General features: G+C 45.2%; 1 protein-coding gene across 2 annotated transcripts in view; it reads right to left on the bottom strand.

Moving 5' to 3' along the window:
• Positions 1-3,694: 3,694 nt before the first annotated feature.
• IFT43 (intraflagellar transport 43) overlaps positions 3,695-26,843 on the bottom strand; it is a 43,060-nt gene continuing 19,911 nt past the window's right edge. For both annotated transcript variants that reach the window (XM_059850023.1, XM_059850025.1), the window contains 6 exons: positions 18,745-18,777; positions 18,199-18,245; positions 6,599-6,671; positions 5,121-5,196; positions 4,718-4,780; positions 3,695-3,939 (listed from right to left, as the gene is read on the bottom strand). In XM_059850023.1, the coding sequence (XP_059706006.1) occupies positions 3,829-3,939; positions 4,718-4,780; positions 5,121-5,196; positions 6,599-6,671; positions 18,199-18,245; positions 18,745-18,777 (403 nt within the window). In that variant the 3' untranslated portion in view covers positions 3,695-3,828. The remainder of the gene's footprint in view (positions 3,940-4,717; positions 4,781-5,120; positions 5,197-6,598; positions 6,672-18,198; positions 18,246-18,744; positions 18,778-26,843) is intronic.

Genomic DNA, 26,843 nt, shown 5'->3' with positions numbered 1-26,843 from the left:
CCATCTAACACCAAATATGTCCGCTCTCTCTCTCTCTCTCTCTCTCTCTCTTTCTCAAGGAGAGGATGAAATCATCTGTAAAGATATGGTGGGAAAGAAGGACGAGGAAAACTCATAGCAAGACAGAACAAGACAGATGGCTGGAGAAGGGAAGTCTTGGTCAGGGAATGCTGTGGGAGGAATTTAGGCTGTTTGGGACAAACTGAATTAGCTTTCATTCAAACTGGTCTCTTTTATATCCAAACATCCCCTTCTCCCTCCCCAAGCCTAGAGCATCTCTCCTCCTTCAGAGGCAGAAATACTGTGGCCCGGGCTGCGACAGTCACAGGCCAGCCAGCAGGCTGGCAGCTGGGTGTGCTCCGCTGGAGCAGCCACGGCACCCCCACGCCCAGCCACAGGCAGCAGCCCTGCACAAGGCCTGGCAGAGCAGCAGGGGATGCAGGCCCTGGCTCGCACTGCCTGCCACTCGGCTCCTGCCACTCCGGGTCGCCACGGCAGATGCTGGGAGCATATGCCATGAATTAATTCCACCTTCCCTGAGATGCTTTGGAGAGAGGAACGGCAGTGCCTTTCCAACTCATTAACATAGGAGCTCCCCCCCACCTCCACTCACTTTATCTCACTTAATAAAATAGCCAGCCAGAGTCCCTCTAAGAGGTTCTTTAGTGGAAAGTTGCTGGGTCTGGCCTTTCTCCAGCTTTTATTTCCTCCATTTTTCCAGTGTTTCCTAGCCTGTTTCAGCCCCAATATTCCCCCGTTCCTGACAAACTGCACTCCAGTAAAGCACCTCCACCAAGAAAGCCTATAAATATCATATGTATTATTAAAGCAAAACCAGAGATTTCTAGAACTCATAGAACCTAGATTTAATTTTTCCTTTATGCACTTCTTTTACTTTATCTGTGGTGAGGCTCACCATTTGCCCAGCATTGCTCTATTGAACTCTGAGTCTGCCAGAAGCTATCTGCAGGTAGCATTTACACCCATCCAGAATCCCAGCGAGTCCCTCCTCTGGCAGGTCCCAGACACCTCATGCCAGCCCACGGAGCTAAACATGCTGTTGACACACACACCTTGATGGGTTTGCAGCTCCTCCTCAGCAATGTAAGTATAGAGCAGAACAAAGACTAAGCAAGACTTCTCTACATTGAATTGCCATGTCTGAATTGAAGATGGAAAACGCTTACCAGGTATATGAAAGCCATGTTTGAATTGGGAACTGGACGTTCTTAATTTCTCACCCTGATTCTGCCAAAGACTCGTGGTGTGTTGTGTGGCCCTAAGCACACCACTGTAGCTTGCATTACCCCTCTGCAATACAGGGTCTGTGGAGACCAGCAAGGGAATACTACTCTATGCCTTGGCCAGGCACAGCCCAGAGGGCTGATCTGAGTTCCTAGGAACTGGGGACACTGTTTTGACAACTGTTCCCTCTTCTTATCTCACCTGAGGTTCAACCAGAGCAACTGCTTTGCAGTCTACAAGGAGAAGTTACACCTGCCATTTCCTCTCCTGCATGCTCTTTCCACAGGACTTGTCAGAAATGTGAGTTTCTGAGGCAGCTTTGTCACAGCCAATACACACTGGTGCACGACAAGTCTGGGCATGAAAGAGCAGCTCATTGTTCCTCTTTAGTAAGGACAGTAACATGCATGTGACAGCACCAGGACCTGAGAAAGAAGAAGCAATAGGTCTTATTCATCTTCCCATCACTGCAACCAAAACACAACTATGGAAGGAAGGTGGGTGGGAACAGCTTACTGGAGAAGGGCTAGGAGCCCGACACCCACCTCCCCTCCTCCAGCTGTGCAAGGAATGGAAGAGACAAGGAAAGAAGTCTCAGTCTATTAAGTTTATTGAAGGAAATTGAAGAGACAACTTGATCCCAGTGCACATAAATACTGAAGCAAGGAGAAAATACCTGACAGCATAGCTGTGGAAAGGTGAAATCAAGCAGACTCAAGAAACAAAAGATGAAACTCAAAAACTGAGTCTAGAAATAAAGCAGATTTTAAACCATAAGGGCAATAATCTATTAAAAAATAACCAGGAAGGATTTTTAAATATATTGTCTGCCTTTCTAAAAGACAGGCAAACCTCAGCCCCCTTTCACAAGACTCTGCCATGGCCTATATTATAGCAGGTCAGACCAAATAATTAAAGATACCTCTTCCTGACATAAAATAGATGAGGTTGGCATTTTTTTTCAAGCCCTTCTCTCCAGCACTACTCATGTGTTTGCTGAGTTACCAAGGTCCCAGACTGGACACAGGCCTGGCCCACACACACCTGCTTCCCACTCTAGATTAACCCTGCCCAGGGTCCCCAGCTGCCCAAAGCACCCTTTTTTTTCCCCCTCAGACTAGTATGTTGTCTGATTTACTAACCTATTTTAGTTTGCTGAAATTAATTTTTTCCCTGGGATACAAAACATTCTAAATTCTCTGTGGCCAAGAATCGTGTCACAGAAATGTAGATGCTACCTCAGCTGGGAAGTTTCTGTTCCTATCAAAACAGGTTTTACTGCTCAGAGAAAGATTTTTGGATTATCTTCTGTACAATGGCCTCCCAAGCCAATGTCTCACTTAGTTTTCTAGTTATAGGAAAGATGTCTTGGCTGTAAAAAAATTCATTAGGTTCATTAAGAGTTTCATTAAGACAGATAAGCCTCCCATTATTTTTGTGGCCCCAGACTGGGGCCCAACTTATTTTTTGTTGGTAAAGTTGTTTGGCATGTCAGCTCTTACCTGAAATTCTGCAGAGTAGTGAATTCACAGAGAGCTATTTCACCTGTCCTGCTGTCACAAAAGTGGGAATGCAGTGCTCTGTTAGACTAACCAAACAAGCAAAGAAAAGCAGCAGAGCAAGCTTCCTTGAAGCACTTGCACTCCCCAGAAGTATATAGCAAGATCCTCCAACAGGGCAAGGCTTTGAAAGACATTGGTTTAGAAGTAATGTTGCTGTTTCCTGCAAATAATGACCATGGTTCTACAGGGACAAGGCGTTAACAGCAAAATGAGTTTTTCTTTAGACAGATGACAATAAGAGTGAGTTACTTGCTTCCAAGGAGACACCCACCAGGGAGTTACCTTATTTGAGAGCACCAGGCTCCATTCTTTCACACACATGGAATAAACATTTTCCTTGCAAAGTACCTATGCCTGAAGCGATCACCATTCAGGCTGTGGTTTCATGTGATTGCAAAAGCTAAGTGAGGTTATGCCTGGTCAGAATTTAGCTGGGAAACCTCAAGGTATAAAGAGGGGCTGTAAGAAGTGGCCGTTTAATAGGTGGTGCTGCACCTGAGTCAATACAGAGGTAATGTTCCAAGAGAGAGGTTAAACTAACAAGGAAAGGCTGGAGGCTGCTGGATGAAATGTAAATCAGATATCCTGACAGCTTGAGGTGTCTGTTGTGAGGAAGATGGTAACCTGGATGTCCTATGAAAACAAGTCATATCAGCCCAAGCTTCTCTGATAGCCATCAGTGCAAACCACACTCCATTGTATGGTGGTCCACTCCAGAGAGGCAGCAGTTTCATAGAGAAAAGATCAACCACTGCAGTTATCTGCAGAGGTGCTATTGAGGTGGAATGACTCTTTATAAGTAAATATTTTATTGTGTTTAGAATTCTTAATTTCTTTTGAGAACAAAAAGTCTTATTAAAAAATAACCCAAACTTCTCCCAAGACAATTTTTATATCAAGCAAGGTCCTATTTATTTTCATGTCTGAAATAAATTCTCAAATACAAACAAGTGAATAGAAAATTTAAGTGCTTAACTATTTACAGGAGATGGGTGTATGAGACATCTGGTGTGTCAGAGCTCTATGGGAGACTGAGGTGGTCCTCCCTCTCCGACTGTCCCAGGTCCCACTCAGTCACTAGTTCTGATGACACCTCTGTGAAGAGATGGTCCCAATCCCAGCTGACATCATCCTACCAAGAGGAAAAAAGACAAACATGCTGAAATGTTACTGTTCCACCCAAAGTTCTCTGAACAATGCCAGAACAGCAAAGAAACCAAAAGGCAACTGCCCTGATGAGGGAAGTCTCAGATTCAGCTGGCTAGAGCAGGAATACTAGCCAGTATGAAATGTGAATATCTGCTACAATTTTAAAATGTGGACAAAATTATTCATGTTCTAAAATTCCAAAAAGGACATATTTGTTGATACTTGTCAATATTAGATACTCCCAGACAGGGCATAGAAAGAAGCCCTTCCACTCCTTACTTCTGCTGAAGCATGTTCAGTTCAAAGCCGCAGAAATCCTTTGTTGCAAGTCCTGAGCCTCTGCCCACCCAGTTGTATTGAGGTTCTTCTGTCCTGCTTTAAAAACCCTCTGCCCAAACGCAAAATGCTTTTTGCCTTTGTCCCTCTGTACTTTTCTGTGGAACCACCTGTAGCTCATGGTGGTCACCAAAGGACAAAGCACTGTATCTGCAGGGATCTCTGGCAGCACTAGGCCTTGCACATTTTCCTGACCAGCTCCTTCATACTTCATACTGGCCAATCATAGTGATGCCATAAACTCACACCAAGAAAGCACTACCTATCTTAAAAATCACCTGCTGGGGAAGACAAACCTCCAATAGCTTGGACATGCTCCTCCTCACAACTCTTCTCCCCCCCACTGACAAGGCTTCCTTTCCTAGTACAGTCTGAGACACACAAGAAGCTTTTACCTTGTCGGTGTTTCCACAAAACAGACTTACCTCCCGTAGCTCATGCTCTGGAGCCAAAACTTTGGTAAGGAGCTTCAGGTCTACCTCTCCATCCTATGAACATACAGAGTCACAGTCTTACAGACACTGAGAAAATGAACACCATCATTTCACCAGATACATTTGTTAGACATCGCCACATCTGCCTCATAAGGGTCACTTTGTCCAGGACAACAGCAAGAACCTCATATGAGAAACAGATACCATATCCACATTATTTACAGACACAAGTACAAAAGCCATGTTGCAGAGAGGAACAGACTTACAGGGAGACTGCAAGTTCTCTGGATGATAAGGCAGTGTATTTTGTGCAGCTGAGTATCACTGTGGAGGATGACATGAGTCCAGAAGGGGAGGGATTCACATAGGCCAGCCCATAGCAAAATCCACTTACCAGAGTCTGGAAGGCAGCATATTTCATTAGATCTTTGTCCAGGTCATGGTAGGTCAGCACTCGGTTCACCTGCACACTGCAGCCAGAAAGGGTCAGAGAACAAACCTGTGTCAGTGTGGAAGCACATGTGAGGAGAAGGGTGGCATGAAAAGTCATCTGGTGACATCTTGAGTGTCCACATCACATCCCCCATGCAGACTCTTAGGATGGATATACCCAGACAGAAGCACAGCTCAGTCAGCAAATGAACAGTCATTGACAAATCTAGGTACCAGGGTTTGCACATGCATAAAAATAGGATGTGGAACAACCATGGACTCCCTCAGAGAAGCCAGCATGCTAAAAGAAGACCCACAGACTAGTTGCAAGGGCTAGAAAGAAAAGAAGACCACAGTGAGCATTCAAACAGCCCCAGTGCCATAGCAAAGGAGCCTCTGAGAGCAACACCATGCAAGCTAGAGAACAGTAGGGATTTTTGGCTTTTTATATCTGAGCGGCATCAGAGCTATTAAATATGACTTCCTAAAATGTAGCCTTCCAAGAAAAACATGGTGTAGGGGGTGATACACTGTTGTACCACACCTGCCTTCACTAGTGATCCAACACTCTAAAAAAGACCTCTAATAATTGAATTTTCTTGTGTTTTTCCATGAAAATCACTTGTCTTTTCTACTGCAAGAAAACTATGAATATAGGAGGATCAGATCACTTTATTTAAAAAATAAAGAGAGAGAAAAAGAAACTAATCCCAGTGAGAAACACAGTAATTTTAAATTTACTACAAAAGCAGTCAATTATTTTTGTTAACAGCTATATAATTACAATAACTACTCCTCACTTGTGAGAGAGGCATCTGTGGCCAGGAGTAAGATATCCCACCCCTCCAAATAAGGATCAACAGAAATCTCAGCCTGTGACCTTGGCAATAGGCCCAACAGACAAAAGAAGACTTTCCTGGTATGTTTAAGACAAAACTCCAAAAACTTTCATTCCCTTGAGCTGACTCCAAGGCTACTGCAAAAGCCCCTTCAAACAACAGGACTGTACTTTGCAAATTAACTACACACTTGAGTAAGAAGGATATCCTGTGGAGGGCAAAGCAGCCTAAGACCATCAAAATTAAAGTATGTGTGATAATGCATGTGCATTGGAGACTTTTGGAGTTATGCAGGCAACCTTAAATCAAGAAATTTCCTGCTTTTGAGAGTTTGGTTTAGCAACAACAAATACGTTATTCTAATGTAGGTTTTTGGTTTTTTTTATAGAGAGAGAATAGGCAGTAATTGCTTTCTCTGCGTAATAGGAAACAAGAATTTTTCACTGTTCATCTTGCACATTACTGTCACAAAAGACCACACCAAATCCTGCTGAACAGCACTGCTGCTGACATCCAAAGAGCATGAGTAAGATGGGTTTAATTTCACTAGCCAGTTTGCACTGCTGATGAGAGCCTCAAGAGCACCTGGCAGTGCTCTTACCTGGGGGGAGCTGCCACTTGCATGGCCAGATCTTCCTCCTGGACATCCTCCAAATCAGGGATCACAGGAATGTCTACAACAAGAGAAAGCAGCAGCAGTAAGTGGGGAGTGTTGTGCTCTCCTCTCACTGAAGACTAAGGTTCCTTTGCTTCACAGATATGAAGCACCCTCTTTCTTATTAGAGGGAAACACAAAATGGTTATTTAGCAATAATTAAAAATATATTGTTTACTATTTAAACAAGGCAATAAAACTTTGAAGTCTGAGGTCACAAGAAATCTTGCAAGAGGAACAGATTAATCCAGGTAGGGCTCTATAGGTCATGGACTATGTATCTGAACACAACCTTGAAGCTGAAAGAAGCCACCTGTACTAAACTTGCTGTCTATGTTGCCATCATGAACTGACAAGAATTTGCTAGTTATGTCTTATCATTTATTCAGACACCAGTCACCTAGACTCAGTTAAAATGAAACATGGGGCAGAAACTGAGCGAATCCACAGAAAACTGAGTGAATCCATAGAAAACTGTATCTTGAAGGACCTGCTGTTGGGGTCTGAGACTGTGCAGAGGCTGTGCTGGTGTATCTGCTAGACCACCAGCACGACAGGAAGGATGTGCTGGTGGTCTAGCAGATACAAACACTAAGGAACACACGTCTTGTTGTATTGTCACAAACCTTTTTCATGACTTTCAGTGTCATACTGGAATGGCTGAAGGTCACTGAGTATAGCCAGCACAAGGACAACGGCTACTCCAACTAAAAAGGATGCTAGAAACAAAAGAATTGAGGATAGGAGGAAGAACTGAGCGTACGTTGCATCCTACTAAAGAAGCAAGGCCCTGAAAGCATTGCACAGTTTGTCATTTGATAAAGCACTGCAAAAAGTTAGTGCAGAAAAAAGGAAAAAGAGAAGGCAAAGTAACTGGAGGCACAAAGCAACAACAGAGTACACCAATACAAAGCTCCTTTAAAGACTTAAGGCCACAAAGGCTCTCCAGAGACCCCGAGCCCTCAAACCATGGAGAAGCTGGTTTGGCTCAGGGAAAAGGTTTCCCTTGCCCAGTAAGCAGGCAGAGCTGGCCCCTTCAGCACTGGAATGAGCAGCCTGCTCCCAGCTCTGCCGACAAAGCAGCAATGCTACTGCTGGATGGCAGCAGGCAGCTGAGTCTGGCTTTGCCCCGTTTTTCAGCCCAGGCTGAGATGAATATTCAGGAGCTGGAGAGACATTCCCACCCACGGTGCCGAGGGCTGTGGGCAGGCTCTTCCCGAGAAGCCCCTAGTCCGGCCGCCTGTCAGACCGCGCAGGGTCTCAGCTGCCCTCCCTGCCGCACGTCCGCCGTGTGCCCCCGCTCGCTGGCCGGGAGGCGGCCCTGGCCCAGCTGCAGCAGGGCACGGGTCAGCCGGGCCCCGGCGCAGTGGCCCTCCGGAGCTGGCCACACAGTGGGATTTCTCGCTAATTGGTTGCCTGGAGGAAGGCTGAGCGGGACGGGGGCTGTCACGAGCATGGCCGCGGCAAGAGGAGTGACAGCTTGGCCGGCCTCAGCAGAGCTGTGCCTTCTAGCTCCCAAGGAGCAGGTGCCTGTGAAGAGGTTCTCCAACTGCAGCGAACTTCCCAATGACATTTAAAGGGAAACTGCAGCAACGGCCCCTAGGCTGTCCGTAAGGCAGAAGAGGCAAGTGCAAGGAATGTCTCACCTGTGCATCGCTGGGAATTTGGGGCAGATCTCCCCACCTCTGCTTGTGAGGACAATACTTGGTAGAAGCTGCTATCCCGCTGGCTCTTCCCTGCAGAGGCTCCCAGCTCTTGGTAAAACTTGTAGCAAAATGCGCTTATGGGACAGAAGCATCTCCAGGAGCAGACAGACCAACATGTGGAGGCAGCTGGTAAAATCTCAGGGATAATGTGGGAGAAAGTCCCTGTATATAAGCAACAAGGACCTAGAAGGGAACAGACTGGTCCAAGGTGGGGAATGAAGCTCTCTGCAGAGGTGCCTTGTTAAGTCCAGGAAAATGAGCATGGGAACGAGAAACCGTTTAACCTCTCCTGAACTAATTTATCCTTTTATGACGAGACTATGAACGTTTCTCAGCAAGCACAAGTAAATTAAAAACTAGCTGGAAACAGAGCTGTCTTCACCCACAGAGCAGGAGAAGGTCAGACCTTATCCACTTTTGACAGCAGAAATGTAAAAGGTGTTTGCAGGAAACTGAATTTCTTCACTCAGTGCTCATTTTGGCACCTATTTCAGGAGTCTACTCTTGCCAGTTCTCTATTGTTTTTGTTGATCTCTTTTTGCACAAGAAAAAGCTGTAAACTTAGGGCCCTGCTCAGTGATGTTCCTTCCATTTTGCAGGTTCACAAAGACTCCTGGGTTCTCTAGTGCTGTTTTTATCTCATTGCCAGTGAATTCCACGGAGAGATTTCTAAACCCCTTGCAGAGAACGACCTCCACTCTGTATTAGCAAAATTCAGGCAAATGCTTAGAAATTCTTTCCAAAAGAAATTCAAGGCTCCAAGATTTTATAGACACTTTGAAAATATTTCAGACAGAAGAGCTGAAAAAGCTCTGGAGGCCCCTGCCAGCCCCTCCAACAAAGGCCAGTGCATGCTTGTTCCTACTGCAAAGTGCAGATGCCTTGCCCATTTCTAGGCAGAAGCAATGCCCTTTAGAACTGTGAGACTGACAGGAAACTACAGAAATGTCTCAGATTTTAAGAAAATATTGGGTCCCTGGGCTAACTGCTATCAGGGACAAATAATTCCTGAAATATTTAAGTCTTTATTTTACTTGTTACTCATAACTACCTTTTCCCTCTGCCAATTCCCATGGTGTCACTTCAGCACAATCCCTCTCCCTTTCTCTCTGTACAGTTTGCAAAGTGTCTCAGCTCTCACTTATCACAAAGGACCCAACCTTACCCCCACTGATTCTCAGCCTCTTCATTATTTTTGTCGCTTTTCTTGAGACTCATATCTTTTTCTCCTATAAGCTCTGGTAACACAGCTAAGTTGTGGCACAGTGTCAGCTGCAGGGGGAATAGCACAGCACAGGCTGTTATGCTGCAGGAGAGTAGGCATATGCTCTACTTTTAATACTCCCCCTAGCTGCAGGGAAGCTTTACATATAACATTAGTACATGCAGAAATGTTCACAGGACTATGTCCTCCCAATCTCGCACTGCATCTTTTTCCAACAACACAGCTATATGACAAACCCCCACTCTGTGTGCTTTGCTCTGTGACCCACATTTTTCCTCATCTGTTCAGTGTGGGGGTTTCAGATAATTTTCCATAAACCTGTGCTTCTGGTGCAGAACCTTGACACATACTTTACTGGCCAGGCTCTCATGCCTATGTAGGCGAACCTCAAAAATGACTACAAAAAAGGACACACCTTCACAGATACCAGCTCAGTGTAGTGAACAATGACATGAACAAATAGCTTGTGCAAAGATGAGGGAGCACCACATGCTAGATGACAAATGCAAACTCCCCTCCACCTCCTAGATGTTTATGAACAAGTGAACAAAGAATGAAATCAAAATGAGCTTACTCATATGGAAGTTATGGTGGGGCAGGAGACACCAGTACCAAATGTTGGCTAATTGGGGAATTAAGTCACTGCACAAAACTGATTGTCCCAGAACATCTAAGTCCCAGTATATAATTAAGAATAATCTTTTATTTGAACAGCTGAACTTAGCTAGGTCTTACACAAAAAGACCTTTATGACTAAGTTATGGCAAGGCACCAAAGCCATAAGACAGAAGTGTGTGAAAGGGAGGAGGAGAAGATGGAAGAGAAAGAGTGAAGGCAACCCGTGCTACATGCAGACAGTCAAACAACAAGCAAGGAACAGCAGCTCTTCAAGTCATACAGAAAGGAGGGCTTTATGTGTTCATATTAAAGTACATGTACTAAACATCACCTTTTTTACCTCTTAGCAAATAATATACTGACAGGCAAAGAAGACAACCCCAGAAAGCAACAAGCAGGAGATGGAAGAATCTGTGCCAATCCAATACCCAGCTGCTCCTGAAAGTTGGTATATTGCAGCTCCTCTCCCAAGCAGGGCTGATTTTTGGTTTAGTAGCAACACCTGCAGGCTGGGTCTCTTAAAATCCTGTGAACTCCCAGTAAGATCTGGTTCTTGTCCCAGAAAACTAAATTGTCTGCTAGATATAAGATAGTACATAAATAGGGACAGATAGAATCTCTTCCAGGGACAGACAGAACCTCTTCCAGGTCTGACAATAAATCACTGGCAAAGCTGCATCTAGAAACCATGTTCCAGTTCAAGCCGCAGTTAGTCAGAGTGTGCTGCTTATTCCCTACGGTGCTTTAAGAGTACCCTGAGCCCCCATCCTGGCACCCATAAACAAAGAAGACTCCATCTCACACAGTCTGATCCACTTCCCAGCTGGGTCAGTGTTTCAAAGGCCATTCAGAATGGACACTCTTGTGGTGGGTACGGTGCTGCCCTGTGCACACACCACCATATCCAGAGAACACAAAGAGGGCAGTGGCTTCTGGAGCTGGCAGTCTCCTACCACCAAGCAGGTATAAAAATGAAACTAACTTTATTTTATGTTGCTTGCTCATAAAATGTAAAACTGAAATAATTACAATATCTCTGCTGCAGCAAAACTTTGTTTTACTGAATGCTGTTACCTTCTGCATCACGTTTGGGGAATTTTAAACAGGCAAATGGAAGGTCTGATTGAAGATGAAGTTAAGTGAAAGAAATTGGTCTCATTTAGCACATGACAGGATTCATCTGTGTTCCCAAGTCCACTGAGGTAGCATCATGGGCGTTTCATATTCATGAGCTGCTGCGACACTGTGTCCCCTCATTTACAAAGCACCGTGTTCAGCAAATTCTGTCCCTGTGGACACTCTGTGCATTTCATGGTCTTGTCAGAGAGACATCAAACACTTCAGTAACCAAATACCAGAAAACGGCTTTAATTAGTGCATCTCAATGCAATAAATAATTTTTCTAAGTGGAAAAATGGAGAATTAAAAAAAAAAAAAAAAAAAAAAAAGGAAAAAAGTGGAAAGCAACAGGCAAAAAAAAAATCGTCAAAAAACCATAAAGAACAAGGGACACAGCTTCTGCTGAACACACAAACAAGCTTGAAGCCTCTTGGAAGCTTTCTCAGGAGAGCAGCAGGCAAATGGAGAGAATAAAGGATGCTTCTTTGGATGCTGGGACAATAATTTCATAGGGATGTCTTTCCCTGACTGAAATTGCCCTACTAGTAGTCCAGTAGTCCAACATGGAGCAGCGTACCTGCCTGATCAACCAGAAGGGAGATGAAAACAGTAGAGTGAAAAGCAGATAGTACCATAGCTACCAGGGCACTGTCTCAAAATCTGAGATAAACAGAAGATAACCTGAGAGTTCCATGTCCCAAAGCCCCCTTCTGAGAAGAGGATGGTAACAGCACAACCTGGCCAAGTTGATGGGAAAAGTCACCCTGTGAGCGGGTGCCAGAGGAGTCACAGGATCAAGGGAAGGTCATACAGCAGATTCAGTACTGGCCCTACAGCCTTGTGTAATACATTTGCCTTGCATAATATTGCATCTCAGCTAGATGGATGACTGGCTGGGGGGTGACATTCTACTTGCCTCTGTAGTGTGGTGTGTTCATATTGCAGGGGACAGGCATCAGACATTTCTGCTGCTTCCCAAGGCTGCTGCTGACACAAAGGTTCTGCCCAGTTTCAGTCATTTGAATTGTGAGGAGAGCCACAGAACAGCCCTGTCAGATGAGTCGCTGGGCTCAGTGCAGGGCTTCACAAGCAGTAGTGCATGGCTTGTACTTATGCAAGAAGTAGAAGCAGACCCTGACAGCTTTAAAAGGTGAGGAAGCTCTTAATGCATGGGTTTATTCAGCAGCAGCAGAAGACAGGAGAGACTGGAGGCCAGGCCCAGGACTTGGAGTTCACCATGCTCCTGAGGTTATCAGCATTTAGAGTGGTAACACAGCTCCTAGTCTTACCAACAGCCCCCTGACAGAGCACTACACCTGCCCTCCTTTCCAGTAACATGTGTTTTCCTCTTTTCAAAGGCTGTTCCCTGTTCCTTTGCACTACTCCCCTGCTAAAACATACTCAGAAGGTAGTGGGGCATCAGATGAGAAGTATGAGGTGTCCTGAGAGGGTCTAGTGAACTCAGAAACACAAAACCCTCTTCAACGACGCTGGAGATAAGGGACTTTGCATTAGAGCATTACTAGGGCAGGGAAAGCAGCTTCTCAGGATGCTCCTGTGGAAGTATGTTCAGGAGCAGGCATGCCTGATTCTATTTCATCCTCTTCATGTTACACTGGAAAAACAAGACAAACTACATTTCTTTTATGCTAAATCCTTAGGTTTTTTATTTTTTTCTTATATATATTTATTAAAAAATGCCTCTTTGATCGGCAGCACCCATGACACCTCCACATCCAGCAACTCCTCAGAAGCCTCCCTCCCTCCACACAAGGCCACCGCTGCTGACAGCCAGCTGGGTTTGATCAGAGCCCCTCAGAATCGGATTTTCATAAGACAGATGAGGAATCTTACTGCTGCTTTCTCTCATATCAGATGAGAAACTGAGGAGGAGGGGGGACGGGTCCTGAGGGAACGACACTACAATCAAGGGCTACGCAGTTCTCTCTCTGTCCCTCCACTGCTGCAATTTTCAAAGGAGTTTGCCTCAGGCAGTTTTAAATGATGGTGTCTCAATTCTGTAATCATCTTTCAAGAGCTTTTTCTTAAAGGGTATTTTAGGTAAACCAAGTCCGTCAAATACATTTATGGACTCAGCAATCACAGACCCAATATGACTGCGTATCCACCATATCGCAGAATTTAGCAACAGAAAATGCTTCCCCAGACTGTCATTTTCAGCCCTCAACAAGCTGTATATGCTCCCTTGTAATTAAGGAGCCCACTGACCCTTGGCCAGTGGTCTGCTGCTTCAGACAGTCTCTCAGGACATGGTCTCTGATCTCCCCTGCCCACTGTGGCTCTCAAGAGAGAGCTTTCCTCCAGCACCACAGGCTCTAGATCACAATGCCAGCAATTATTGGAGGAGTTCAAACTGGCCTGGACCAACAGCTCAGTGGAAACCATCAGGCTGGGCCAAGTCTGCCCTTCAGTGACTTTGCAGAGAGACTCAGAGTAGTGCATTGGGTGGGGGAGAAGCAAAGGGGAGAGCTGTGGTGTGCTGGCAGAGCCACACATGAAGTCAAAATGCAGAGTCACAGAGACCCAATAACCACTGACACTCTGCCCCAAAACCTTCTATTCAGCCCATTCATACCACTTCCAAAACAGCATGTCTTTCACTCTGTCTCCATTTCACTGATGTTCAGTACTTTTCATCCATTTAGCTCTCCCCAAATCACTCCAACAGTGCCTTCGGAGCCTATGAAGGACCCACTTGCCATATCCTTGACTGCTCCTGCAGATTCTGCCCTCTCTTACCCTTATGCTCAGCCACTGCATCTGTCCTTGCAGCTCATGGCCTCTGGAATCCACCAGCACTTGGTGTGCTCTGTAGAAACAGCAGTTCACCAGGGAAGGAAATGGCAAAATTGATCAGGAATGACAGAGCCAACAATAACCCTCATTGTGCTCTATTCTCAGCTCTTTGGAGCAATATCATCATTGGTGTATATTTGCATGCAGCTCAAGAAGTGTTAGATATTTTATGGCTGTGAATTTCAAATCTCCCACCTGACAGATATCACTACCCAGAAGGACTGGGGACCATGGCATCTGCCTACTTCTCCTCTGTTGTTCAAAGTCTGGACTCTCATCCTGTTCAAATGCAAAGGAGCTGCTGGCACATGCCAGAAGGGTAAGTCCTTCTAGAGGTTTGACATTGCATAGAAAGGTCTAATCATCAGCTCTGCTTCCTTGAGGAGGCTTCCCAGCAGGCAGGAAGGGGTTTTGCCTTGAGGGCGCAGATCTAGTGACTGTCTCCTGGCAGCTTTCCTCACCTGCAGGTCAGGTTCCAGTTGTCTATGTAGCATAGTCAGGCTTTCATTTCAATCAGCTGTCTCATTCACACACACTATCTGCTTTAAAATAACAAGCTGTTGTTCCTGCAGACAGAAAATCACACATCACATCCCAGTCCTCCAAGAAAAGCCCTTTTCTAGGAGCTATGCATCCCAAGAGTAACAGAGAGAAAGCAGAAAGGGACTTCCGATGGTGGGGCAATAGTCTATGTGGGATACCTGGGAGAGGGATAACAACCTTAGCTAATAAGTTCCCATAAAGTGCTGAGGAGAAAACTCCAAGGGCAAAGTAGTAAGGAGAAAGATATCAGGGGGAATACAACACAGCAGTGCAGAACTGGTGGACAAGAAAGGAACAACAAAGAAACTTCTAGCCAAAGGACAAATCAGCTGAGGTGGGGGCAGAATGTTACCATTTCTTGCCCTGACAGGAAAAAGTCCTATCTAGCTCTGTGCCAGAAAGAGACACACGAGCAAAGCCCTCTATGCCCTGCTGGAGAAAGGAGCAAAGGAAGGATAAAGCCCTTCAACTTCAGCTTGGTTGTCCCATCTTCCCTCCCACCTCATGACAAAGGGTAGTCTGCACGTGGCAGAAGCTCTTAGCTGCTACAGAAAAGGAAGCAGTGTACTGCAGATAGCACCTTTTAAATTCCACAGAGGGTCTCACATCTCCCTTCTCAAGCAGTTTCCCTGCCATTCAGAGCTCAGTCACTGCTGCTCATTTTCCCTGTTGACATGGACAGAAAATTGAGCAATTACCCTCAAACTCCTCTCTCTCAGATTGCACAGATTGCTACATACAAAGCATTAAGCCCCCAATTGCCCCTGGCCGAAAGTGACTTAACTAGGCCTGTCCTTTAGGAATTAAACACTTTTGTGTTGCTTGTGAAGGTTTATTATTCCTCAAGTGTGATGCATTAAATCCTGCTAAAGCAGGTTTCTCACCATGCAGAGGACCTGGTCCCCCATAACAAGGTCCAGTGGGCACACACCACCCACTAACAGAGGCATTATCCATTTGCTGTGCCTGAGTTCTCACGAGTTCCAGCATGTGCTCAGGAGGGTTGGCACTAAGATTGCAGTGGCTGCTGTAGGAAATCAACCTAGCTATCAACTAGATAATCCAGAGCTACTTTTGGAGAGACACTGCACTTTTTTGAAACTGTCTTCCACCTTCTGAGTTTCCCTGTGCAACCATAACGAATGGCTGAAACTGCAGATCATTCCATGCATGTCCCTGTCTGGTCCACCCACTTACCACCTCCAATACTGTTTCACTCATTCCACACAGCCTGAGAATAGTCCATCCTTCTCCCCCAAACTCCCCCAGAGATAAGGAATCAGATGCTATTTCCTACACAAGCCAAGAGCAGTGAAGAATTCTACTTTTATTTCTAGAACTACAAGGCCTGTCAAGCCCAGAAGTCTCCACTTGGCTGTACAAACTTCCCTCCACCCTCCACCTGCCAAACTGGGTTCTGTACAGCCCCTGTACTTTTTTAACACATTCTCAAATGGACTCCAAACTCGGAGCCTCTGGTAGTTAGTGATATATAAACAATCACAACTGAGCACATTTCAAATTCACAAGAACACCTTTTTAAGGACATATAGTTTTGTCCTTCATTCTTCTAATGAAAAGGTTGGATGGGGGACAAACAATGTTAATGGAATGGTACAGCTCAGCTTTTTAATAGGTTAAAGGAAGGCGATCCAAATGTATTGGTTGACAGCAGCAATCATTACGCAACCGCGCCTGTTCATATTAAGGTGTACAAGCTAAGACATTATGCAGCACAAAATAACCGTGACCCATCCTTGGGGATCCGTACACCAATGTCTTGATTTTTGTTTGTTTAGAATCTGAGCTTTACTGTTCCAGTTAAGGACACAAACTCAAGTGCAGTTCTATACAAAGGGGAGGCTTAAACAGCTCAATCTACTGCATAGCCACAGCCACTGCATGCTACTCCCTGCCTTCTACACCAGGCAATTATTTGTATCTCTCTGCTTATTCAAAAAAGTAATTTTATTCATGTTCTGGAGTTTGTTTATACATCACTTTTCTTCACTCCAATAGCTGAGCCCACATGGAAAATTTCTCTCCCAGAACAGTTTGCCTAATCTCCCTGTCAAAATAGGAACACAACAATGCAATGCACCATCCATTTAGAGATTTTTCTATATACAAATTAGATCCACAACCCAGCATATTTGTACCAGAAGCTGCCTGGGTAGGAACCATACTTTTATCTTTCTTCTAATGCATACATTTAATCCAAAGCCAAATGCCAGCTTGCAAACAGTCCAAATTCAGCTGCTAATCACAGGTTAGACACAGATAAATAAGTGAAGTCTGTTAGGATTCAATATGTCTTCATATCACACTCTGCATCAATTCTATTCTATATTTATTACCCAAGGTCACATGCTACAAACAAACACGTGGCAAGCATTTTTATGCCTGGTTAGCAAAGATAGTTATACTCCAAGTGCATGACCAAAGTTCAACAAAAAGGACAGCACATATGCAAACAGAGCTGTTCAGAACAGACTACCAGCCTCAGTGACATACACAGAAATTTAAGAAGCCCAAGGAACTTCCCAGGGGGAAAATCTAGTTTGTTCTGAAGATGCCAATGCTATAAAGGTGCCACTTCTGGCAGTCATATGTTGCAATGCTTAATCTGTCTGGAAGACCCAAATAAGTCTTCATTTAATCTCATTAACCATACTGATGTCTGATCCTTTGTGACTCCAGATAATTTTTCTGTCACTTGGCGATATTTTACAGATGCAACTTTTTATACACTGTAGAAAATTCTTAGCCCTTGAAAACTGAGGTATGTCCTAGAGGCTTTAATGAATTTCTATGCTCCCCATAGCTGTCTACTGCTTGTCTTGAAATTCATACTGTGGATTTTTCCTGAGATTTCTCTTGACTCATGCAGTCCTAGAAGAGCAGGTAATATACACTATAAAGAAAACTAATGCTAAGTCAGGAGTCCAGTAGATTTCATAGCAGCCTGTACAGGGATGAGATAGGATTACCCATAGTGTTTATGTTTAACTTATGATCTATGATCTTGGATTAGGGCAAGCAGATTTTTTAAATTAAGAATTCCATCACGACAGAAACCCCAGGCAACAAGGATATTGCTACAAAAGATAACAGATGCTTTAAGCAGAGCCTACCCCCCACCTAAACCAGAGGAGAGCTTTCCCCATTCTTAACCTTTTATTGCGCTTTTAGCTCTCATTTTTCCCAGTCTACTATTCTCCATGGAGGTAACTACAGAGAAAAGAGCATCCTTGCCACTTTCCTGCTTTCCAAGGGTTCTCTATAATTCTGTGTTCATGAAGAGCCAGAGTTAGACTGCAAGTTCATTTCCTCATCCTCCCTCTCCATCTCCTTTATTCTTTCTCCCTCATTCATCTGGGGAGACCAAAGCAGCTCCTACATTTGTCTACCCCCAGAGTGGTTAATTTCTTTGCAATTTCTTACAAGATGCCTCTGCTCACTTTACTGGAGAGCCCCTAGACATGCATGAAGGCATTTCTTGCGGAAAAGTACCTTACCTCCTCCATCATCTGATGCCTCCAGGCTCTGCTGTCTGAGACGATGGCTGCAGCAAAGCAAAAGAAAGAATTTCAATTGCAAGCCCAGAAAAACATCTTGTTGTGCCCCCTTCCTCCCCACAAACTTCAAAGGAGAAGAGTTTCCAAGTATGCTGTTAAGGAGAGAGTTTCCAAGTATGCTTAGCCCATATGGAAGACTGATCTTCCATACCCTTCAATGCTGGGCTCAGCAGAAATCTCAGCTTAATCAAGATGTACCTAAGACAAACCCCTAGGCTGAAGACAGTAGGGCCTGGGGTGGGTCTGGGAGGAAAGCAGAGGCTTTCTCATTTTCCTTCTTTCTGTTTTATGGAAGTGACAGAGCCATCATCTACTCCATATCTAGGGAACTATAGAATGACCAGCCCTGCCCCATCCTAGGACACATGATATGAATTCCTGACTGGCTCTGCATCCTTCCCAACTTTCAGATCTTGGTGTACTGGTCAGATGATCAGATCAGATGTAAAAGTTGTGGAAGAAATCTCAGCAACAATGGGAACTTACTCTTCTACTTCTTCTGCATTCTTTCTTCCTGACCTGCAAGACAAGGACGGCTTATGTTTAGAAAAGGCTAGAGAAAATTAAAACTTCACCTTTCCCCATATGATTGCTATTGTGCAAAACAGTTCCTGCATCAGATTGTTATTGTGCAAAACAGTTCCTGTATCAGGTTTGATATAACACATCACACCTTAAAGAGTTCCGAGTGACTATTAAGCCAGAGTATCAAAAAGTCCCTGAGAGCAACAGACTGAAAAAAAACCCCTTGGGGCACAAAAGACAGCCACGCCCAGATATGGCAAGAACCATAGTCCCTGGTTCTTTAGTTTCTCAGATACTTTTTTATCCCCTTTGCCATCAGCTGAAGGTAAAGCTGGCCATACCTGAGTAGAGAGGTCAGCACATTAAGGAGTGAAGAACGTGCTATACTCTACCTACTCCTGAGAGATCAACAGTTTCTTCCTCACGGTGGTTGTGCATAAAGACTTTCTGGTTGCCTTTCAGGTTAGGAGTCCCACTTGAGCTGGCCAAGCTCAGGTCAGACATGCAGTCAAGGCAAAAAATCAGGGTTGATCAGGCTGAGTTAACAGGAGTTCATAATAAGAACATGGAAGGGAGGCACTGGCAAATGGCAGCTCCCTTGCTCTCCACCCCAGCGAGCCCAGAAGTAATTCAGTCCCGATTAGGGATGCTTGTTCAATATTCAAAATGTAAAACATGGAGATTGCTGAACCAGCACTTTGAAAAGTTAATTAAATGCCAGGTTTCTTTTTAGCAGATACTCCATCACTCGCTGATTGCTTTGGCCATTTTGCAGAGTGAAGTTTCATGTCTATGTGTTGGGAATAAATATTCTCCTGTCCCCTGAAGTCAGGGTGCCATGACAAAGAATACATGGGGCTCTCCCTATCACATACACTGTCCCAGGATGCACCGAGATGTAAGAGAAGTTGTTTCACTGTCTTGCATTGCTCTTTCCAAAGCACTTCGTGACATGGCACAGGCCTCTCCCCATCTGCTTTCTGTTCTAGCAAGTCACAGTCTTCATCTAGCTCTCCTGTGAATAACCTACTCTTCTAAGAGCAAGGAGTAGGGCAGAGAGGATGTCTAGCTATATAGAGAAGAGGTATGAGGAGAAGAAAGCCCTTTGTCTCTACTGCTGGAGCTTGCAGTCTGTGAGAAGCTAAAGATTACACTGAATCAGTGACGAGCCCAGTAATATTGACTGCTATAATCAGAACTGCAGCTGTGTGGTGACATCTGCACCTGGGCTTTCAGCTGTAACTGCACCCTCTGTTCAAAGGCAAAAATGGAACATAACTGGGGAAAGAGCTCTTCCAATGAGGATGAACTGACCAGCTCCATCCTTCTCCCCAGTGGTAGTACAAAGCACTTTTTGTGAAACTCCTGATACTATGGAGAAAGAAACAGATGTCTTCAGAGAGACCTCCACCACCACCCAGTGGCATTTAGTCTCTGAGAAGATAGAGGTAGAAAGATGATGCAAGATTTCTATTTTATTTCTCCTTTATGCCTTCACAGAACTGATTTCCACATAGCCTTGCCTTTTCCATGCTGAAACATCCCAAATTATGATATTGCACAGCCATGCACAAATAATTTCCTGGGGGTTCAATTTAACATTTTATTGGCATGATCCCATTACTCTTGATGACTGTCCAACCCCAAGTAACACTCTCTTCCTCAGCACTCACACTCCTTACATCTTTGCTTCTGTCTCCAGGCAGGAATGAAACACTCCACATGTTCATACTTCCCAGGAGAAAAGGTCACTACTACTATCCCTGTAAGCAATTTCTGTTTCTTCTTCCTAAGCTCCCTGTCATGACTGATATCCATGTGGCCCACAGGGGAGGCAGTCATGTTAGTCCTAGAGGCAGAGACTGCTTTGCTTATGTTGTGAGACTTAGGCTTTCTCAACTTTTCTGTGTTGTTAGGAAAGGACTTATTCAGGAAAATAAGCAAATACCTCATTATGAAACAGCTGCACTATATATTGGAAAAGAACAGTAATCTGGGGAACAAACCCATCAGCAGGGAGGGGGGGAATAGTACTGGCCCCTTTAATATCAGAGCCCAGATGTTAGAACTCTCCCATCAAACAAGACCATTCCTTCCTCTTCCCAGGGCAAGTTACAGCCCCATGGTCAGTGCCCCCAGGAGAACAGGAGAACACCTTAGTCCCTATGCCACAGGTGCCAATGGTGGCTCTGGGTGAGGCAAGTCTGTCATGCTGACAGTACAGCAGTTTATACAGAGCATTTATATACTAACAGCACTGGAGCAGGAGCTAGAATTGACTGCTCCTCTGTTTAGGAGAGACATCTGCTTCCCGTCACCTGTACTAGATATGTTCATTAATATATAATTTGGGATGGCATTATTTGATGAAACTAGCATTTCAAGTCAGCTCATGAGCTCACATGTAGAAAACTATACCAAAAATATAGTATGAAGCTTTTGTAGCCCAGGAAGGAATTGTATGTTTTACACTCTCTGTAGCCCTAATGATTGAGCAAAGAAGATATCATGCAACCTGGTATTTCCTCTATTTTTTTTTCAATAAGTCTTCCTTTCATTTTGTTTGGTGCCAAATTACTTTTTGAGTTCTTGTTTCAGATTGGGGGGGAAAAAATCACAAAATATTTTTGGTTTAACTAGTCTTTTGCTTTTTTGGCAAAACTGCTGTACCTAAATCTACATAACAAAGTGACTCTGAGAGGAAAGACAAGCTCTGTCTTGTGTCCTAAGGTTAAAAACCTTCAAGGCAGCAAGAGAAATCATTAATAGATCTTCAAAAGGTGCCCCACCTTCAATTCTGTCCACTCCATAAAATTAGCTGAGGGCTACCCGGAGATAGTATTCCTGCAGAACCAATCAACTGCTATTCTCTTTGCTCTCCAAGTACTATGGGCAGCATCACAGGATTACTTCATGATGTTATCACATTCTTTAAGGATTGTGGAGTACCCTTTCCTAAGAATAGTCTCATCTTACCAATGCCAGCTGCTACACATTGAGACCAACATTTCCCCCTTCAGGAATATCAGGTCTAGGTAAACATCACCCTCTTCATTCATCTCATGAGTTTTCTAGTGGTGAGTGAAAGCAGACATGGAACGAACCTGACAAGCGAGCATACACAGCATTCCTACTCTTTTCTCATGTTCTCAGCAACATGAAGTGCACTGCCCTGCTTTGTCTGCTGCAGCAGCAGGCACAGCCCAGGGAGGGCAGCAACAACGACCTACAAAATGAGCAATTGAATATGAACTACAGATACAGTCACACAAGTAAGAATAAACAAAGCAATACCATCCCAGGAGTAGTGCTCAGAAATACATTCAATCTGCAGTATTATATACCAGCCACTCCCCATTTTTGTGAGACAGGGATACATTTGGTATTTTCACTTGTGTTCCCAAGTCTACTGCACCTGGAGGGGAAAAGAACATGGAGTCACTCCATCCGCTGGACAGTTCCCTTTAAACTAACTCCCTTTCCCTGAGAGGCTGCCAGCACTCCTAAACATAATCATAATCCCAGAATATTCCCTCTGGCTTTGGACAACTGCTTATCCCCTCTCTATTTCAGGGTATTGAATAGCTGTGAAACTGGGTGAAAGACCCTGACAGTCCTTGTGTAACCCCATGGTATGTCACTCCCAGTACAGAATACCTACTTGTCTCCTAGCTTTGCCCTGTGGCAGAGGATATAGATCTGATCTCTCTCTTGAGTGTTGTCTTTGCTCAGTTCTGCTCAGGAGGAATACTTCATACACATCAATGAGAACGGGTTAAACCTTAAACCCGAGACCTTACTCCCACACTGCGCCCTGATGTACAGCTGAGCTGCCTGCAACTTCTGGGCTGAAGGGTGAAAGGCAGTTCCAATGTAGACATCATCTCTGTTAAAACTGGTTTTTTCTCATTTAATAGACTACCATGGAGATCAAAATGGAGATAAAGTGACAGGGCTCAGAGAACAGCCAGGATGCTATCTTTATGCAGCATGACAATGTGCAGTGGTTAATTAGACACCGTTAACCTATTTAAGCAGAGGACATAACTGGGATGAATGGAGAAAAACGTCCTTGAAATCTTTTAATGTCCACAGCTCATGAGAGCTCCAGACACACTTGCATCCTGCACCGCGCTACAGCCAGGCTCCAAGGAGCTCTCTCTGCAGCACCGGAGGCTCTCTCACGCGGCCCGGGGAGGTGTGAGAGCGGGCAGCACAGCTAAAGAAAAGGGAAGGAATTACCGCAGCTTGCTAAAACGCATACGGAGGCGGCGGGACGGGAACGCCCGGTATGGCGCGGCGGAGGAGGAGAAAGGGCTGGGACCGCGGGCAGCCTCTTGCCGGCCCGGCTGCGCTCCGCCCGGGCGGGCTGGCAGCTGTGCCCGCCCCGCTCCGCTCCGCCCGGGGCCGGGACCGCTCCGGGCCGCGCTGCCCGCGCCGCCGCCACGGCCGCAGCTTCGCCGGGCCGCGGCCGCCCCCTGCCGGGCAAGCGCGGCGCTGCGAGCCCGGGCCGGCCTCCAGCCTGCAACCCAGCGCGGGCTGGCCCGGGCCCCGCCGGCAGTGCCGACCGAGGGCTGCTCGCATCTTACAGGGCAGCGGCGGAGCTACGAATCACGTGGATCCAGAAAGCCGCTCCAAGCATCCCTCTTGCTAAAAGAATGAAACGGGGGGGAAGAGGAGAAGGTCGTGATGTTCAGAGATGCATTTTGTTGGAGACAGTAGGGCGATCAAAGGGTGGGCAGAGACAGGCTGGGTGCCCTGGAAGCAAGTTAGCAGCCGGCGTTCTGCCTCAGTGCTTCCATCCAAAACCATGACCCACCTCAACACCGAAGGCTTGGCTCAGCCCACAGGGAGGCATGAAGCCTTTTGCCTCTAGGGCAAAGACAGCAATTCAGGTCTAGGCCGGAGGGAGGAGGGGAAAAATATTAAAAAAGACGTTGTATTTTCTTGCTCAAATGTTCCTTAAGTGCCCATCACCACAGAGAGTGGGTGGTAAGCTAGGAGTTGCAGCTTGTTCAATAGCCTAAGGCACAACTAAGTTACACATCCAATATGACACGCAAGTGCTAAGTGATAGTTCTCCAGGCTCTCCAAGGGTGGGTCTCAGTCAATGCTTGTTTGCTGTGGCACAGGAAAAGACACATTCACCAAGGCCGTCTGTAAATTAGAACTGCTACCCGTGGTAGAAAGCACCACAAGGTGCCTTCTCAGCTATTCCATTGCACCTTCTCTGGGGCTCTGATCTATTGTTTTAAATTTCCACCCTCTCTTCCTGGCCTGTGGCAGCCTGGAAAAGCCAGGATTTCCTTTATAAAATTAAGGAGATTAATCTTCACATCTCCTACAATCGAGGCAAGTTTTGCTATTGATTTCAGCATGCTTATGAGCCTTTATTCTCATCTTAGGATGTCACCTCACAGCCCTCCACTTCCTAGCCCTGGAATGCATGGCTATCTGTATCACTATAACGGGGTTTTGAGCAGACACACGTGTTTTAAAACTGTAATGGCCCTACCATCCACCTTCTGGCCCCTCACAAGCTGCTTGTGCTGGTCAGAGTGCACGCTGAACACACTGCCCCAGAGCATGGCTCTGGAAGAGGATGGTTGCAGCAATGAGCAGGCAAGCTCTGTGAGATAGCATCTGACACTGTTGCTAGTCAGCTCCAGCTGAAAAGGACTTGTGAGGCACTTAACCTCCAGCTGAAGTGTTTTTGTTCCTCCCCATGTCCTAATATGTGGGCTTACTTAACAGAAACAACAAAGGAGGGGAAAGCTCTGGCAAGCAGGACTTTATGAGCTGGCACAAAAGAACAAGCTGCCAGAGAGTGCTCGCGAGGATCCCTGAACCTCAGCCCACTCACTGCATCATCCCCAAAGCAGATGTTCCCAGGGTTCCCCCTCTCGCTCACTGCTAGAGAACTGACCAGCAGAGCTGTTCAGAGCTCCCACTGAGCAACAGAAAAAACAACAACACTCAATACAAATTCCTGCTGTGTGGGAAAACAGAAAGCAGTGCTGCAGTTTCTAGAAGTATCCACCACATATCTTTGGTCCCTGAGAACAGGGACTCCTATACAAGTCATCATGTTCTTGGCCTCCAGAAAGCACAAAGCCCAACTCTCACAAAAAATTACTCTTGAGGTTACAGGAGCATTTCAGCTTCCTTTTAAAGGGAAAAAGCACACTTGTGGATCCTCATGGTTATAGGAAAGAACTGACTGCTCAAGGAGACAGAAAATGTATTTAAGGTTGTTTGGGTTTTTTCCAAATCTCACAATAGAGAACAAACCCATAATTATGAGGTTCAAAGACCTTTCACTTATGATGGGCCTCACTGAAAACATTTATATGAAAAACAGTGGAAAGAATTAGGTGTTTATTACTGAATGGTATCTTGTTCTGTCATCTGAGAGCAACAGCTTCTGGATGAAGATATTTTAAGAACTTGGATTAAGAATTTGGTTTTATGGGGAAGGGGGCTGGGGGAAAGAGAAATAGGGCCAAGCAAATACATCAAGTCATCTGAGGTTCCTTTCAACAGGTAAACTGCATTAAGCTAGACTTAACAGCCAACATACAGGTGACCTACAATGGCCAGAAAAGCTTTTAGCCTTGGCTGTGACAGATACAAAAGGGTTGGAAGTTGCATGTGTTCTTCAGGAAGGTTTTGCTATTTTAAAACAGAAATCTTGGAACATCAATAATAGCATCCCCTAAAATTGCTGGGAAATTTCTTGGAGATGCAGAGAAATAAGGAAGATGCTTTGTCCTCAATCATTAAAAAAAAAGTCAAAGAGACTTCACCCTGAAAAAACTCTGCCACTTCAGCAGCTTACATGGACCATTACCAAAAATGCCACACTTCTGTTTTTGTCATGCAAGTTTCATTTCTAGGGGAGCAAGAGGCTGCAATCCTATTAGACCTTCCATTGCTCACTCAGTACCTTTCCAGAAAAAAGAAAACGTCACTAACTGGGAAAAATTAAACAGAAATCTAGGTTAAAAATAAGAGAGAGAGAAAAGAAAAAAAAAAAAAAGGTAAAAAAAAAAAACCTTGAAAAGCAAAAAAGGGGGGAAAAGGAAAAAGAAGAAGCAAAACTCTTTTTCCATGCTCCTCTGAGCACTGCAAAGACATAAATGGACATAAGTCTAACACTTTCCCCTTGGAGGAAATTCTTGCAAGTCACACTAAGCAGGTTTAAAAGGAATAAAAATCCCCTGTGACAGCCAGGGCACTGAGAGATTCTCAGGTGACTCTTCTGTCTTTTAGGGACTTTTCTTTTTCTGCCAGTTATCTTTACTGAGTCTAAACAGAAACACCAAGGAGAGCTCACCCCAGCAATGACATGAAGGGACAAGAGGACAGGAGCTTGTTAGCATTCCTGGAACATCCAGCCTATTTAAAAAAAAAAAAAAAGGAGGAGGGGGCAGGGAGAGAGAGGAAAAAACCCACCCCTGGGCCTGCACATTGCAGCTTACCGCCATCTTGATGTCCTTGATGCGTGCCGATGGCATGGAGGTGCCTGGCACCAGATCAGCCCAAGAGAAGGAATGAGAGGCCAATGGAGATTTATGTGAGGAGAGTGAGATGGACAAGGTAAAATTGTCAGGAGGAGTTGTTAGAAAGTAAAATATATTGTGACAATTCCACTCCTGCCGTTCATCAATAAACTGACAGATCATTTAGTGTCAATTAGGAGTGATAGATGGACAAGTCCCCATGATCCTGGGCCAAAATTAATGGCTGGGAGGGAGAGGGTGATTGAAAATGACGGCTGACATTGAGAGGAAAGTCCTGAAGGTCCCCAAGGGGCCATTACTTGCCTCATTCCCTTGCAGATCAATGCAGGGACAAACCCAAAAACAGACACTTCAAGACAAAACTTAATCAGACTTCCTTTTCTTTCTTCTCCTTCTAAGTTGTGCCCCCTCACCTGGCAGCCTTGATCCTCTCTGCCTATACTCTTCACTTCACTGAGGGCATCCACAGAGGGCTGCAAGCTGCAGGGCAAGGCTGACATCTCCCACGCAGCCAGGAGTCTGGCTCTGCTCCTAACG

Source organism: Haemorhous mexicanus, chromosome 6 (assembly GCF_027477595.1).
Source record: "Haemorhous mexicanus isolate bHaeMex1 chromosome 6, bHaeMex1.pri, whole genome shotgun sequence".
Lineage (NCBI taxonomy): Eukaryota > Metazoa > Chordata > Aves > Passeriformes > Fringillidae > Haemorhous > Haemorhous mexicanus.
The sequence above is the reverse complement of the archived record's forward strand: the minus strand, read 5'-3'. Positions and strand labels throughout refer to the sequence as shown.